At 38.2% G+C, this 18598-nt stretch overlaps 1 protein-coding gene across 1 annotated transcript; it reads right to left on the bottom strand.

The window, feature by feature from the left end:
• Positions 1-2596: 2596 nt before the first annotated feature.
• On the bottom strand, positions 2597-17672 carry trabd.L (TraB domain containing L homeolog; the record flags this gene model as incomplete). The annotated part of the gene is given in 11 exon segments (NM_001095801.1): positions 2597-3631; positions 5272-5383; positions 6516-6688; positions 7100-7239; positions 8266-8376; positions 9557-9697; positions 10567-10733; positions 11978-12050; positions 13328-13368; positions 15349-15401; positions 17604-17672. Coding segments are annotated over 9 exon segments (1122 nt in total). The 3' UTR covers positions 2597-3450.
• Positions 17673-18598: the final 926 nt, after the last annotated feature.

The raw sequence follows: 18598 nt of genomic DNA on the forward strand, positions 1-18598 counted from the left end.
ATCAAAAGAGCACCCTTTAATATAAATAATTAATAAATTATTGATGTTTACTTCTTTAAAGATCAGTAGATTGTTTTGTTTTGCACAGGAGCCCTATTCAACTAAAGTTATGACCCTGGAACTTTCATACTGTTTTATAGGCGATTCCTTTCTTTCCTCACTTCCCAGTGACATAATTTGCACAACCAATTTAAGAATGTGCAATTAGAAACTGCAGCCCCTGTCACATCATTGTGCAGGTATATTGCACTATGCTAAAAATAGAAGACATTTGCCAGAAGGAAAGAGCGCAGCATACTTTATATTAGAGGTGTGTGGTTTGTAGTAACTGACAACATATAGTATTAACTAAATGAGCTACTGCTTACTGGATCTTTAGTTCCACATTTTTTTTTTTCAAGTAACAATTATAACAATATTGCAAAGGTGGGGCTGGCTTTGGATAATAGCAAAAACAATGTTACCACAAACTTTTGGCAATTATATAAAATATTTAAGGTTTAGGTTTCGAAAATCTGTGAATCTTTCTTTTTCAACAAAAACATCTAGTGGGGGCAAGTAAATGCAATAAATCTTAGAGCACAGCTCCAATGTTTGCACTATTGAGACATAACCATAGTGTGCAAATATATTAATGAATCATAAGTTCTACTAGAAGTGAGACAGCAACTCACGAAAACTATCAGTGGCAGAAAACAAGGTGCCATGAATGTGGGCCTTAAGGAAAAAAGGCCATGTGTCCAAGTAAGGCCTTTTGTGAAAGCATAGTACAATGCTTCTTAAAATTGTACATTCTGGTGATTTGTTTGGCTTTGAATTCATGAAAACGTTTTTTGTAGTCAGAACGTGCAAGTAGTAATATCAGAATTCAATTTACACAGCCACATTTGGAAAAGTGTGCGGGGGGGGGAGATAAACCAAAATGGTACAAACTGTGCTAATTATAAAGAATTCTTAAATTCATTTTTTATGGTAGTAAGTTGAAGGTCAAGACTGAGCAAACCACATTAACTAAAAGTTGTGTTTGGTGAATGCACTTTCCCTTATTAGTCCCTACTTTAAATTTGTCCTCATCTTGTGTGGGTTACTTTTTTTAAAAAAATTTTTTTTTGTTTAAGTGATTGTTAACTAGACCTGCAGTCCAATGGTAAATGTAGCCACACATGCCCAGGAAGTTAGGGGACAGTTTTAACATACCACCTTTGTGAATAGTATGTGCAAATCATATCTGCCCATGCCCCTTTTTAGCATGTGTAGCCAGAACTCAAAATGTTCAAAACTGTTTGGCTGACAGGATAATCAATTCCATAACTTTTTTTTTTTTTTACTGCAAGGCACTGTCTGGCAGGATACATTGATCACAGTGGCATTCCTTCATCACAATTTAGCATCCCATGGTTCAGCAGGCACTGGAGCAAAGCTCCTACATGTTGACAATAGAATTTAAGTTCTCTCTTCGTAAAAACTGATCCTATTTCATATTGGAGCTATTCTGAAAACAAATTATATTAAAAGAAAATGTTTTTGTAAGCAAAATTACTATATTAACTTTGTTTTATACAAGTGTTTCTACATTATGGCCGCATGTCCAATCATCAAGCAGCATGCCAAGAACATTGGTGTTCCACAAGATATAGAGCACGGTCAATGTGGACAATATGCTAAGCACAAACATTTACAAAGCACCATGTTTTGTCCACACTGCACCTGCCCATTGAGAGCCGCATCTTATCTCATTCAGTATGGTGCACTGTTGATTTTATCTGTGCAGCATTTATAAAGGAAGGCACATGGGTAGAAGAATGTGGTCGGCCATTATTCATGGTGCACAAGGAAGGAGCTCCAGGGTATAGAAGTTGTTTCCAGAGCTCTGTATGTAACGCAAGAGCAAATCTGAGAGGTGTTAAAGGAAAACTAAAAATGCATATGGCTAAAAATGCCATATTTATTTTATATACTGAACCTATTGCACCAGCCTCAAGTTTCAGCTTCTCAAAAGCAGCAATGATCCAGGACTTGTCACAGGAGGTCTCCACATTCTCAGTGGGCTCTGAGCAGCTCTTGAGAAGCTAAGCTTAAAGGTTATTGCAAATTATCTAGAAAATGAGGTTGTCCTGTAATATAAACTGATGCTACCGGGCTGATTATTAAATTCTGATGCTAGTTGCACTGGTTTCTTTGTTGCCATGTATTACTTACTAATCAGCCTTATATTGTGACATGTATATTCTATGTGTACTGTATATTATGAGTGGGTCGCTAAACTCAGTAAGTGACAGCAGCACAGAGCATGTGCAGTTAATCAGCAGAAAAGAAAATGGGGAGCTACTGGGGCATCTTTGGAGACATATCTTTACTGGTAAAGGGTTGTGTTTGCCTTTGGCTGGTATAGAAGCCCAAAACATAATGTACAACATTTCTAGACTACTGCTTTAGTTAGGCTTTAGTTCTCTTTTAAGCACAGCTGCCTGTTATTTAAGGCGCAAATGGCACAAAGATGTAGAGCATGGCTGAATTGCATCAGGTGTGAATGCTATGTGTATTGCACATTCATGCGCATCTCTGGTATTTGTAGATAAGCCCTTCAATTTTTTTCTTTAGGTATGCACAATCTTAAGGACAATTTGTAAAGCAGGATAGCACTACTGAGCCACATTCTGTAGCCACAGACCATAAAGATATATCAGTTTCATTGTAGTTTTATTTAGTCCCTAAAGTTCAGGGCAATGGCATGTGAGGCAGTCCGACTACGGCAACCTTATTCAGGAAGAACCAAAACCGAGTTTCAGGTTGCTGCTTCCCATTTCACATTTGAGCAGTCTTGCAAGGGAATGCAAACATTGCATAAACGGTTATCCTGTCACTTGCAATACATTTCCCTTTCTCTTGGATGGAAAGTAATTGCCAGAATTTCTGATCACTATGGTTCTTCCTAAGAGGACTTTGCCAACTATAATCCTTAGTTGTAATTTTATATATTTGAAACAATGCCAAATCATGTTCATCTAAGAAAAGCAGGACAGATTACAATCTGTATCATGAGGGGGAAAAGCAAATTTGTTTCAACACCGTTCCTTAGATTAAAATAAATCACATCTACTGCAGAGTAATTAAGCAAATCTGACACCACATATATCACAGAAGTGCACTCGTGATGTTTGCATGGGCAAATCAACTGTTTTAAGAATATTTGGTAAAAGCACACCTGAATACTTTTATATCAGTTAACCACATACTGTACCTTTTGGACCATGTAGACAATTTGCGTAAACAAATAGTCAACATCTGTTTACCATTTCCTTTAATGCTACTTTAGTGGATAGCAACTAAAGGTAATCTGCAGGATTAGGCTGGTGCAGAATAGAAACAGTCCATTTAAAAATGACCTGGAAAGCAGGCTCCTGCAACAAATGAAGTGCAGCTAATTATCGGTACCACCTTCTCCACAGGTCATTTGAGATCAGTGGCCATTTGGTTGAGTCTTTGAAGGCAATACTGTGTAGCTGGCACTGAGAGTATAATTCGGGCAGTCCTTTTGCTAATACAGTAGCAACTATAACCAAGAAGTCCAAAAAAGGTAAGCTTTGCAGCAAATGCAACAGCCCTGCTCAGTGTTGAAGGGGGAGGAACTCTGTAAAAGACAAAAAAAATAATCACTTTCCTGACTTCTCTGTTTGTTTCTGTTTCCATGAGGGGACAAGTTGCAATGACAAGTACTTAATTGTTCAGTATAAAAATAAAAACTGGGTAAATAGACAGGCTATACAAAATAAAACATGTTTTCAATATAGTTAGTTAGCCAAAAATGTAATCTATAAAGGCTGGAGTGACTGGATGTTTACAATTATATCAAGAACACTACTTCCTGCTTTGCAGCTCTCTTAGTTTCCACTGATTAGTTACCAGTCAGTAACCAATCAGTAATTTGAGGAGGGCACATGGGTCATTACCATTTTCTTTTGAATCCGACCTACATGTGAAGGATCAATTGCAAACTCACCGAACAGTTATGTCCCATGTGGGCCCCCAACAAGTCGCTGACTAAGAGTTAGAGAGCTGAAAAACAAGTTGTGTTTTGTTCTGATAGACATCCACACCCTCTCCAGCCTTTATAGATTTCATTTTTGGCAAACTATATTAGAATTTTTTTCATTTTGCACAGCCTATTTACCTAGTTTTTATTTTTACACTGAACAGTTTAACAGTTGTTGGCCAGCACAGCAGCTCTACGCCAAGGGCATATACACGGTGTCATGAAGAATAGAAATGTTTAGCTTTCTCTGTATTTATGCAACATCGCTTAAGGGCTTGATTTGCCTGTCTGATCAAACATGTGCTTAAAGGGGACCCATCACCCAAAAAAATTATTCAAAATCCTATTTTATCACATTAGTCAAGCAAAATGAACTTTAATTACACTATATAAATTATTTGAATCTTGTTTCCTTCAGTTGGGAATTCATAATTATAGCAAGCAGGCAGGAGCCATTTTGTGGGCACTGTTATTAAGGCAAGCCTTGGATCATCTCAGAATCTTGTTTGTTCACCAGAATGGGGGTCCTGATGTCCATCCCCATGCCCTGGCTACACAATTAAACTGTGAAGAGAACGGGGAATGCAGTGACATCTAGGAAGTGCTGAATGGAAAATGAAAGTAAAGGTCTGCCCAGCAGGAGGGGCAGACAATATTAGATTGACAGCTGAGATTTTTAAATGAGTTTACAACAGCTATGAATGCTGTAATAAAATATAGAAATTGGATTTCATGTTTAATTTGAAAAGGACTTTTATTATACAGATGTGTGTGTCTGGGTGACAGGTCCACTTTAAATAATGGTTAACTGGCAAATGAAAACTGTTAAGGGGGTAGTTCACTTTTATTATGCTATAGAATGTGCAATACTAAGAAACATTACAACTGGTCTTCTATTATTTATTTATATATTTTTTTTTTATTATTTTCCTTCTTCTGAATGTGTGAGACTAATATTGTTACTTATTTTTCTGTTTAGGTCCTCTCACAAATCATAAAAAATTAGGAGCAATTTCAAATTGTGTTAGATTATTATCTACATCATTCTTAACGTTAACTCAAAGGTGAACAACCCCTTTAATATCGGGCAGGATGTACTCTCTTCAGAGAGGACAAAAATATTAAAAGTCAGCAGTATTTGTGGCAAAATTCAGTTTGATGTTAGCACAATGTAGCAACATTCTGCACAAACTGCAGCTACCTTCATTGGCTAAACATACTTCATGATAGATGCTTACCTCATAATTTCCTGGATGTTTAATTCACAGTTCCAGTTCCTCTCTATTCCAGGCACATGTCCCATTCCAACTACTCCAACAACAACAGACGGGATACTTTTTCTAGGTTCAGCTAGGTATATTAAGTAGCAAAGAAATTAGTTCTATGGACAAACAGCCTCAGATTGCACAAAAACAGATCACACCAAAAAGCAATAAACACAGAAGTGCATGCCTCTATGTTAATATTATGCAAATCAAACTACTGAAAAAAGACAATGCAAAATAGAAAAACAAAGAATGTGAACTCATAGACTGGCCTCTTGGAGGAAGTGGTACAGGAAATAATTGTATTTGACACAAGATACACTTTATTAAATCTAAAGGCTATAGTACACTGCACAACAATAATATTTTTACTGCTGGCATGATTTTAGTTCAGTGGACAGCAAAACGCTCAAAACTGACCTTCCATAATTTTCATTGTAATCCCTCTGCCAGTTTAAAGGAAGATCAGGTGAGCATTGCCAAGTGATAACTAAATTTTGACTGCTCTGGATGGGTAAGGGGGATTACAATGAGAGTTTATAGCCACATTGTCTAGTGATTTCAGCCATACATTGCAACGTGACCCCCAGTAAGAAATAAAAATAAAAAGTAAAGCAGGGAGGGTTAATTCAGACCTGGAGCATGGGGTAAGAGGGATGTGATTAATACAAACCAAAAAAATCAAGCCAATATAAAGGGCAGATAGACCGTTTCATGCCAACTAGTGAACCAGCTGCTATAGCTAACCTTAGAATAAATAGAGCAACTCCCTAATGAGCAGGGTGGAAGCAATTTCATGCCTGCACAAATATTAATGGCTAGAGTTATTCTTCTGACATGCCCTCACCTTGTACTGTCTCCACAGGTGCCCCAGCTGTTTAATGACAGTGGCAGATTTCACTGTCTGCATTCTGACTGGAGAAACTACCGTACTGGCAAATGCTTAAAAAAAAAGGGAAACTTATTTCTGACAGTAAAGTGTAAATACCACCAAACTCTGCAGAAATTTTAAAAAAGTACAGCCTACATGCCCAATGTAGTTGTCATAGAATCCGGTAGGTAAGGGGACTGGAGACTGCTGAAGAACTGACTGTTGAGACTACAGTTTTATGTAGAGCAGGATCATCACTGTTTGGAAGAAGCCAGTTTATGAAACACATATTAGTAATGCCACACTCGCACAGTAAGGACAAGTACAATAGACAACAGAGCATTACTTTCTGAGGCACGAGGTAGTTCAGTTCGTCTAGCAGCTTGCTTTAGCATGTAGGTGAGATAAATATCCCTCTCTGAGACTATGGTACGATGAAGATCAGGAAATTCCCCAATCATTTCTGCCATCATCTGTTCCAGCAAGTCCTTCTGCTTACATTTTTCAACATCATCCTCACTGAAAGAAAGTATGAAGAATTACAAAGGTAGGTATTGCCAATTCGAAGTATATTAAATAGCATTTTAACAGGTAATTAGTATTAAAACAGATATCTTACGCTATACTACTTCCATGGTGGTAAGTAACTGGTGTGTACTTTGTTACAGCTTCCAGTTTGCCTCATTTAATTTTTTGGTATCTCAGAAGAGTATTTCAGCAGTGCAAATGAACCTGATGATTGATTACTGGGTAAAAGGTGCTGTAAATTAAGCTGCTAAGGACCATACTTCTGGCAAAAAAATGTTAAAGTTCTTTGGGGCTTTAAATAAAAAGTACCCATCTTTTACACAAATATATTACTTTTATACTTTTAAATGACTTTAGGATACCAAAGATAAAAAAAAATTATTGGTGTTATAATTACTATACCTGATAGGATCAGATAAAGAACATAATCCCCAAGCAAGTTTGATCTTTTGCCATATCGATAGTGCAGCTATGGCTCTCTTGAACGTTACTGGAATAGGTCTGTCACCCAAGTGGAATTTGCAGAAAGGCACTTTGCTTGCCTGCAAGAAATGACTGTTACTAATGACAATCCTAGACATTTGCAAATAACAGACAGCAGATTACTGGATTGCACATCAAAAGTGTACATGTGTTTATTAATGACAGTTTTTGGCATTCAACCAGGCCATGGTTACCATGGCCAGTAATGGCTGAAGTTCTGGGATGGGACCAGAGCATGCAGAATAACGGAAATTTTACAAGTAAAACTTGAACCAAGTTAGGAAAAACAATTCCACTGCTTTGCCTAATAGAAAAGGGTTTCCCACAAACATTTCAGTCTATACCTAGGTAAACTTTCAGACATTCTATAATTAATTCAATTATATTGCATAAGTAATAACGCACCAACATTCCTGCAGGTCCAAAATATACACACCAAATCAATATCTGTTGGGGCTAGAGCTACCGTGTAGTCCCAATGACTCTCCCCTCACCCAAGACAAAAAAAAACAGTTCAGGTAATCAGCTGCTAATTGGCAAAATATGTATCACTATGCATTTAATCAGGGATGAGACCCCATGAGCGGTGGACCACGCAGGGCTGCATAGGTGGATTGTGCGCTGTGGCTAGCCCCCATTAGTTACAGCAATGGTAGGCAGGATTGACTGGTTGGGCAGAATTATTTTGGGCAGAAGAGGATTACAAGTGGGGACCTTATCTAATACTTGCCACTTTACTCATAAGTCCACAATAAGGATTTTTGAGTGTTTTTTTTGGTCACAGTCCAGCACCATTCCAGTTATTGGTGTAATGGTGGAGTTATTGGTAGCTAATTCTAAGTCTAATAAATGTTCTAGTGCCAGGTTGTCAATTGGCACCGTATTGCCTGAACTGGTCTTCTTGTGAGGGGGTAAATTGGACTTCAGGATGGCTCCAGCCCCATCAGGTATTGATTTAGTCTAGATCCACCTCTGTAGCTTTGAAGACACCATCACCATAAAATAGAAGGCCTAATGACAGTGTTCAAAACCTGTTTGTTGAAACATTTAGCAATTTCTTTGGTTAAGAAAATAGCAAAACTTACTTCCTTGAAAGCCTCTCTGAATTCCCCTCCAGGGGCCATTCCCAGCTGTTCTGTGATGTGAGCAGACACCTTTAGCAGAAGCATCTGCATAAGACCAGACATGACTCCATTCTGGTAAAAATAAAAACATTTAGTTGTAACAGAGGCATAAGAAGTTGTTAAAAAAGACGGACAGAGCAGTGCAATATAGCATTCAGGAAAAAGCATGTGCAGTACAACCATTTGCGAATAAATATGCGCTGCGCAAACTTTATAAATGACTACGACTAAGTTTATAATACAGACTAAGAGCAGAACCACTTTTGAACTATTGTGCAGTAATTTGGTCTCTTCTGCAGTCATGGCTGAAACAAAAGTAATCAGGATAAACATGCAATATAATGTATTAAGTTAACCATTAATCAAATAATTAAACAATGCAACTATTTGATGCCACGTGAACCATCTAATACAGGGGTACCCAAACTTTTTTTTTTTTACCCATGAACCACATTTAAAATAGAGAGAGTTGGGGAGCAACACAAGCATGAAAAAATCCCCTGGTGATGCCAAATAAAACCTGTAATAGGGTATTTGGTAGCCCTATGTGGACTGGCAGCCTACAGGAGGCTCTATTTGGCAGTAGCCCAGCATTCAAATATAAGCACCTGTTTTTATGCTACTAAGAGCAACATGTTGCTTGTGAGCCACTGGTTTGGGACCACTGATTTAATAGAATGGTGCTGTTCAGCGACCAATGGCTATTTAGTGACAGAAGGGCTTTCCAAGTACTTTGGTTCTTACAGATGGAAGAACATTGTAAGGCTGCAAGATACAATTCTGAAATTGTAGATGTTTGATGTACACCATGGGGCAAAAATAACTGCCCCTTGAAGTTGCATGCATAGTGTCAACATTTTATTGAAAAGCATATTGTCATATGCTCGAAAGAGCTATTTTCTACATAGAAGCAAGAAGCGTTGCACAGTATCAATCTTCCGAATAGGTATACTCATTTCAGGTGGTATGTGCTACACTTGCTGAGGAGATGTAAAAATCCTAGTGTTCAACATTATGTCATTACAGAACATAATGGGAAATGTACATAATGAATTTTTTATCTATTTGTAAATAAAAATGTTATGCTTTCTTGAGTACTTTGTTAGCGTTACCTCTGATCAGAGGGTGCCTGTCCAAAGAAACAAACATAAATTATTCTTGCCTCTCACTCCATTCTGTTCTTTAGAAGTTTCACCAGAAGATTAAAATAAACCCCCCCCCCCAAAAAAAGAGTCTGAATAAAAATCCACACCTGTTTAATCGCTTGATGAAGTTTTTCCAGGTTGATTTCTTTGGCTTCTTTAAGCAGGGTTTCTTCATCCATCTTCAACATGGATACTCTGTACTGGCAAAGTTCGACTACAACAACATCTGGCTGGACTTCTTGGATGGTCTAAGAACAGACATTACAATATTAATAAATACTTAGGAGAAAAGTATATTTACATTCTCAGCTTATTACCACCTTGAGAAAGTGTGCCGGATACAATATGGTATACTTTCCACTGGGATAGCCAAAATGTCTAAAAGCCATATAACTTTTTCTCTAATATAATCAGTTTGGGGGTATATATACTGTATATATGTATTCATGTTGAAAGCCACATAGGGGTGTTACAGTCAAACATAATACAGGTCAGGGCCTGGAAAATTAATTTTCACACTGGCAGGTAGTTTGAAATTCTGTGTCACATTGAGTTGTAATTAGAATGGGTAACTACTGATATTTGGCTGAATCCAAAAGCAAATTCTTGATTCAGTACATCACTCACTCAGTCTCCAGCACAAAACTCAACTCTCCAAGGTTTGCACATTCTGTGAAGCTGGGTAAGCCACCTTTCTGGATCAGTAAAGGTAATTAGGCCGAAACAATTATCCAACACATGTGCCCTAGTCTCAATTATCCCATGGCTTTTAGAAAACAATTTGTTTGGCAAAACCAAATTAGAACAACTGTAAGGCTGAAACCAAAGTGGTGTTTTCTCCACCCAAAGTATATCAGCTTTTGGAAAAGCACACAAAATCACACTCTCAAGCTGTCTGAATTTAATGGCACTATCAGACACAGCTAAAGCTTTTCAGTCCCATAATACAAATAACATCCTTTTTGGCCTTAGCCCTAAGCACAAGTATATATTATCATCTTGGGAAATTCTGCTGCTACAAGTCTGCTGTAGAAAAACAGATCACTTCCAATCTGTTGATATAAAACGGATAAGGCACTCATGATAAAATCTCACATGGTGTAGTCTGTAATTATACCTTAACCACATCTTGTTTGCTGCTGTCGCTAAAGTGGGCAGTGCCTACAATATAGACTTTGCTCCCTTCTTCAGTGGTAAGTTCTGTCACAGTATCTGGAAGAGTTGGTAGCTTCTGTCTTTTCTTAATTTTCATTTCCCATAGGATTCTGAAGGCATCCTCATCAGCTTAATTTAGAAAAACGAAATGCAATGTTTCAGAAGAACATTTTTATAGTAATAGTATCAAATAAAAAGTACTTTCTTTAACTTGATCCACTGTGTAACTGTATATAAAGTAATGTGATTTACTTTTCTTTTGAAAAAGTCACTTTTTGTATTTGCACTGGGAGCATTCAGCAGAAAACTACACAGACCCGAGGTACTTCTGTGCAATCACCTCGGAGCAATCTTCTGCTTCTTTCATCTTTGTGCCAGGTGAGAATGTGTAGTAAGTGTGAGTAACCAAACATTAATTAAGCAAATATCCGACTTTTTTACTCTACTCCACAGGCACTGGCCCAGTACAAGAGCAGAAAGAAGATTGCTCAGTGGGGCTCGCACAAAAGTACCACAGCTCTGCACCAGGGTAAGCTATTGAAATCAGAGTCTAACATTTGGTACCCCCTGTAAGATACATTTAACATTTCTAGAAAGTATTTTAATGAAGTTTGGAACAAACCTGCATATGTGTTCACTTTGGGAAGGCTATTTGTTATCAGCTTTAAAGGAGAACAAAACCTTCCTCCCTCAAGTCCCCTCAATTGGTCCCATGCATTACTCATTATCTTTGTACCAGCAACAAAAATTAGCAGTGGGGTTGACAGACACTATCTTTTGCTGGTTTAGGACCTCTTCTTTTAGAGCTCACTAACTGGAGCATGCTCAGTTAAAAATATGGCCAGGTTGGCTGTAACTGTGCATGCTTCTGCATGGTCACAGAAGAGGATCCAAAGTGGCCAACCGTGCTGTGCAACTCTGCATTTTTATAGCAGGTAAAAAGATAATATAACACTTCTGACAGCAACAGATGATGTGGGCAGGGGTGCCTATGGAGAAGGCCTGAGGTTGGGAGTTGAGAGTTGAATTCTTCTTTAATGGATGCTTCAATGCTAGCCATGAGATATAATACTGAATAGCTCATTATAGCACACTGTTCTGAGAAAACACCTTATCAGTAACCACTATGATATAGGATTATGAGCTAAATTGTGTAATTCTAAAATGTTTCAATATCTCTAGCTAACTTTAGGAGCCACTTTAAGATTTGTCTTTTTCTTTTTTAACCGTACTTATTTTATTCATTTATAATCTGGCTATTTAGCAGACATGTTTTTGTGGAAGGCATTGCAAGTTTTGGGGGGGGGTCTGGAATGTTTGTTTTTTTTTGTTTGTTTTTTTTTTGGCATGATGGCCTGAAACCAACTACTTACAGATGTTGTTTGGGATACCTGAAGACTCACTGGACCCATCTTCTGGCGCTGGCTCTGTACCAAGCTGTAGATACTACAGAACATATGATAAAAATAATTGTTTTCATTATATTCAGTCATGTTTTTTTTAAAAAAAATTCATATAACGTAGTATATTAGAGTAAGCATTTCTTTCTGAATTTTATAATTCTGCAAAAGCAGCTTAGAGTAAGTCCCCTACGGGCTTCTATAAACAGAGGAGGAAATTTATAAGTTTGCAGCCAGAAGATAACTACATTTACATATTCTACAATGTTACCTGTACAAAAAACAAAATAAAAATCCCAAGTGTGCTTCAGGAGATCTAATTCAATTAATTTATAGAAATGGATGCTGTTCCTTTTGGCATCCACTTGGTATAAAAGACAAGCAATTTAGAATAATATTGAATAGGGATGAACCGAATCCAGGATTCTGTCTTTTTCAGCAAGATTCGGATTCAGTCAAATCCTTGTGTGTTTGGCCGAACTGAATCCTAATTTGCATATTTAAATTAGACGTGGGAAGGGAAATCAGGTGACTCAAAACAAGGAAGTAAAACATTATTTTACCACTTTTTCCTTTCCCTCCTCTAATTTTCATATGCAAATTAGGATTCGGTTCGGACAGACACAAGGATTCGGCTGAATCCGAAACCTGCTGAAAAAGGCCGAATACTGGTTTGGTGCATCCCTATACAATAGTATTCTAATTGCTTGTCTTTTATACAAAGTGGAGGCTGAAAGGAACAGCATCCATTTCTATATATTAATTGAATTAGATCTTTCAGATTCGTTCAGTATTCGGCCGAATCTTTCACTAAGGATTCGGAGATTTGGGTGAATCCCAAATAGTGAATTTGGTGCATCCTTACTATTGTATTAGTGCCTTAAGCCCCAAGGGCATATATGTTGTTCTTGGGCTTGCACATGCACATATGCTGCAGCCAATAGAGTTTATCCCATCTGTAGTGCAGCAGCTGCAGAGAGAAGGAATACTTTGGGTACAGCCAGAGGCACATTTAAGAAGCAAAAGGCAAAAAGCACAACAGGCCTTTATCAGAATACCAATTAAAGTTTTGTCTCTGAAGTATCAGTAGCTCCTCTCACTTCTGGATCTGCCAATGCCATATCTCAGTTCATGAATGGAACATCAGCAGACTCAGAACGGAGGACAGATTTTAATTTTGAGCAGACCAAATTAAGTCAATTAGAACCCCCCCCGCCTCTGGATGCTAAGCCACCCTCACTGGTCCATGTTGTGACACAAAGCAAAGTGTCTCAGCTTATGATTGTTATGAGCATGTACGTGCCATCATGAGGAAGCACATACCTCTTGCTGTTGGTCCTCCGTCATTCCAAGAGTGATGCAACCTGTGCAAATAAGAGGAACGGTCAAAAATATTTATTTTTATGTCCAAACCTAGTCCCTAGAAACCCATCTACTTAAGTAGATTTAAATATATATCCATCCTTTATTTTTTGCCTATATCTTTGTCTTAACATAAAAAAGCAAAATAGTGGCTATTATTCAGAATCATTATGCAGTATTTGCACAGATGTTTTTATGCTTTTTGCAATTTTATTAAACGTATATAAACTGGTGCTAGCACTATTCCTATTGTTCTTGTCATTGAAAGACTACAGTCATAAAGGGCAATGATACACAAGGAGATTGGTCGCCTGCCACACATCTCTTCTGCAGGTGACTAATCTCCAAATGCTTTCCCACTGATTGGTTACAATTTTGCAACATTTAGTCAATACATTTCTCAGCAGCATCCCTGTAATATTAGCAACAACTGTATCAATTCTAACAGCTGCCTGTAATGAAACTCATGGATTCTGCTCAGCGGGGGCAAAGATAAGAAATGTATTAACTAAATGTATCAATTTAAAAGAGTTTACATGGTCGGCACCCCACCCCCCTCCAGAGCTGCTTTAGAAGGTGAAAAATGAAATGTTACACTTCAATATTAGAAAATCGGTCACACATAGAAAACAGAAAGTAATTGGAAAAAGTATTTTTCTGGTAAACTATCTGAAACCATCTGAGCTGAAAAAGTGTTGGAAGTTGAACAAACCCTTTAACTGGACTCTTTTTAGTCCAGTTCAAAAACACATGGCACAACTGCCACGAGAATAACCTTGATTAAATAATGGGAACACAAATTAAAGGAACAGTTCAGTGTAAAAATAAAACCTGGGCCAATAGATAAGCTGTGCAAAACAAGAAATGTTTCTGATATAGTTAGTTATCCAAAAAGGTAATCTATAAAGGCTGGAGTGACTGGATGTCTAACATAATAGCCAGAACACTACTTCCTGCTTTTCAGTTCTCCAACGGAGTTAGTCAGCGACTTTAAGGGGGGGCCACATAGGACATAACTGTTTAGTAAGTTTGCAAGTGATCCTCAGCATTCAGCTCAGATTGAAAAGCAAACAGTTATGACCCATGTGGCCCCCCTCAAGTCACTGATTGGTTACTGCCAGGAAACCAGTGGAAACCAAGAGAGGTGCAAAACAGGAAGTAGAGTTCTGACTATTATGTTAGACACCCAGTCAGTCCAGCCTTTAAACATTACAATTTTAGCTAACTATATTGAAAACATTTTTATTTTGCACATATTTTTTATCAGTTTTTATTTGTATACTGAACAATTCCTTTAAGACTGACCATGCAATAAACTATATTCTTGTACATAGGTACATTGAATTACATATAATTGGTTGGAATTATTTTGAATAAGGCATATGTGCAGTAAATTAAAGGTCACCTATAACAAAATTGCTTCCCCTTATTGCAGGTGCTGGATAAGAGCAATAAGAAAAACTATACTATTTTGGGCAGGACTATCAAGTGCTATGCCACCCACCCTGGGAGGGAGTTCCCAAAGTTTATACAAGACACACTGACTTCTGTACAAGTGGTAAACCCTGCACCACAGTGGGAAAGGCTCTTAGACCCCCAGCATGTTCAGCTAGCTGAGAACGGCCCAAATGTGGCCACACAGTCTGTCATTTACTTAAATAGAGTTCAATAGTGGAAATTTGCCAGAAAACATGCATTGGATGCAACTGGTATGGAGTTGCAGATTTAGGCACAGCACAAGCAGCGAAATGCAAGTGTGCACATTGTGTCCTTTTTTGTGAACTTTGCCAGACAATAATGAACAAGGACCAGCTGTCATGCATTGCACATTTATTCAAAGAATCTGACCCTGTTATAGGTTACCTCTGTTAAAGATCATCTCTAAAGACAATTTGCAGTTGGTTTTAAATTGTGAGTTTTTTTATTATTTCTGCAGCTAGATACTGAAATTGAATATATTAAAAAATGAAAATGGCACTTACCCTAGCGACCAGATCTGGAGTGATTGACAAAATGAAGATGAATAGAAGAGGGTCTGAACAGAAAGAGTTTAAAATAAAAATTAAAAAATAAAAATTATGATAAAGAAAATATAGCCTCAGAATGAATTCACTTGCAGGTTACTTGGCATCATTGAAGGATAGCATTTTACAATTCAGGATAGCCCACCTATGAAATACAGAATGTCCATATCATGCTGATGGTGTTCAGTACTGGGAAGTAGCAACATTATATAGTTTACGACAGGTTGTAAATGATGCATTAATGTGCACTGCTAACTCATGCATAGGTAATGAGATAGAATGTCCGAGCATGAGAAAAAGAAGCAGCAGAGACTCCGTGCTCAGAAGCAAATACACTGTGGAACCAATTCTGTTGGCCCAGTTTTTATCTTGTTTTCAGGGAAACAAGGTACTTCTTAGCGACTTAGCCAGTAATAAATGCATAGGGTTTCTGACTGCATTGTGTGTATTTACACACACCCTTTTGTTGCTGGAGACAGGAGTGCTTAGTGAAATAGTGAAAGCTAACCCTTTGACTTCAGAGTTGTTGATGTGTGACATTTTGGGGTTTTTACAGCGTTTTTTTCAAATTGGTAGATAGCAACAGTTCCAACTTTTCTTTGTGTTGGACTGGTTTGGGGTACACTAGTTTCATACCTGTGCCAAGAAGAGCGAGAGACTGAAGAGAGTGCTGGAGTGTAAAAACTCTTTAGCCAAACCCAAAGTCACAAGTGCCTCTGTGACACTACAGAAAGCATAAAAATTTGACCAGTTGCAAATTGTCTGCCTCATATTTAAGTTAATTCTAGGTAAAACAAGCCTTGTAAATGGAGCCTGACATCAGACAGAGGTGCATCTTACAAGTCAGAAGTAGTCACATGGGTTAAAAAATATTTGGACTATAAACTACATGGAAGCTTTGCCATGTGACAGGATGTTCCTGTTGGAAGGTAATTCTATATCTGACATGGCAGACTTTATGTCCTGAACAAAACATATTTAGCCTTTGTATGCATGCAATTTTCATATAGGATGCAAGCGGTCATTAAGCTTTTCACAATAAAAATGTTTTCTACAGATGACCTGTGATATGAGAGTAACATACCAAATTTAAACCTTACTTCAAAACTTCTAACCTGTCAATATCATCTGCCTTGGAAACCATAGCAACCACTATTGCTGCCACTGTGAATTTTCGGGGCAATAATAAATGTCATTAGAAAGCTAAATGTCACTTTAAAATGGTTATGTCCAACCAGAGACCTTCCTGCTGTTATCCCCCTATAATACACAAGAGCTATGAATATCCTGTAAATTATATCCTTCGGCTTGTGTTTTAATATGGTCATGGAGCTCCTTTGTAACTTACAATATCCCACTCACTACATAACTCCCAGCAGTATATGCTGACTCGGGAAACTGATCCTGAAGGTCAAACAATGAATATGCCTCCTGTAAAATTCAGCTTTAATCATAATTATACAACTTAAAGGGATATTTCTGCCCAAAACCTTTTTTTTTATTGCATAATAAAAAGTTCTAAGAAACATTGCAGGATACATAAAGTTTTCAGTGAATTGGCAATTTGGCAGATTTAATTACAATTGAAAGCAGCAGTTGCTTGTTCCTTTGTGGCTGTTAAAACAATGTAGTAGTAACAATGTAGAAGTCGGTTATATATGTCTTTAAAAGAATTGTATTTTTTAAGGAATGTTGCAGAATTACATTTTCTTTCATTGTATACAAGTTTTTGGGTGGCTGAGCCCCTGCTCCACACTTACAAGTCATTTCAGTTGATGCCTGGACTCCCTGCACCCTCAGACAGTTAATAACAATGGGAACAAGTTGGTTGCTAAAATCAATGAAAAAAAAAACTCTTAAATGTCTCCCAATAAACTGGGGTCTCTTTTTACAGCACTCTAAAACATCACAAGAGGCACAGTTCGGGTTGGGCAATATACTGAAGTTCTAAATATCAGAAAAGCAACGTAAGAGCAATGAGAAATGCAATGAGAAATGCAATGTGCTTGCCTATTGAAGCTTACATAAGCTGTCTGACTTCTAAATGACGTCTTACATGCCGGACCAAGTGATATTGGAAGACGAACACAGAACAAACTTAGAGACATATGGCATGGCATGGCCCGGCATACTATGGGCTACGGAACGCATTTTAGGACATCCTGCATCAAAATACACCTAAAGCCCTTAACATTACACATCAAGCTGCATACCGGCCGCCGCGCACACTCCAGATTTTCATAACACAACTCGCAGTCCTGGGTTGTTGTTGCTTCAATGCCCTGGATCGCTTGTTTAAATGTCTAGCTCCTGACTGTCAGCTCATCCAGAATACAGTATCCTCACGTCTTATCTCGCGAGATTGTGACATCACTACAATTATAAAAGCGCAATGACGCGGCAAATAGTCGCATGGCTGTGACTGTGAGAAGGGCAAGAAATTAGGGCAATGACTACTACTTGTGCAAGATGGTTGTATCAATAACTCACGTCACTAGCAACCACTGGAGACTTTGCTCCCAAGATCACAAGTCAATTATTATTTCAGCTCACAGCGCCCACTTGTGGCAGGGAAAAATGGGAATAAAAGCTCACACATCTCTGATTGTTACTAGCAATACCTGCAGTCAAAAGTGTCCCTGCTACAGCGCTATCTAACCAAAAGTGTAATTCATTTTTGCTCTTTGATCCAGTTTGACCAAAAAGGGAAGAGCTTTGTGTGAACTAGGTCCAAAATGAATATCGCAAATAGCAGGCTGACAAAATGACCATTACTATAGGAATGACACAATTAAAAATAGCGCTTCCATCTTTCATATCATATTTCTTTGTATTCTGAGGGTCCCAAAGCAAGGGACAATTTAGGAGAAGATAGCAAAAATTAACCAAAAATAATCTTGAATTTTCAGGATTTTTTTTTACTCTAGCATAAGAACAGCATCGGGACAGGGGGTCTGGGCCCACCAGGGCTGCAACATCAGGGCCTCCAGGCCCAGCCAAAAAACCCATGGGGCCACTGCCACAAATCCCCATGGGTCCCGCCACCAGCACTGACGGGTCTCCCCTGTTTTACAGAGAAGTTATACCACACCAGCGAGGCCTTGCAATCTGTGGGCTCTGGCAAATGCCAGAGGGGCTGCTATAAGGTGCCATAGAAAGTCAGTATTTAGTGGGCTGGTGGGGGCTGTTTGGGCCTCTGTGTACCTGA

This window comes from Xenopus laevis, chromosome 3L, assembly GCF_017654675.1.
Source record: "Xenopus laevis strain J_2021 chromosome 3L, Xenopus_laevis_v10.1, whole genome shotgun sequence".
Classification (NCBI taxonomy): Eukaryota; Metazoa; Chordata; class Amphibia; order Anura; family Pipidae; genus Xenopus; species Xenopus laevis.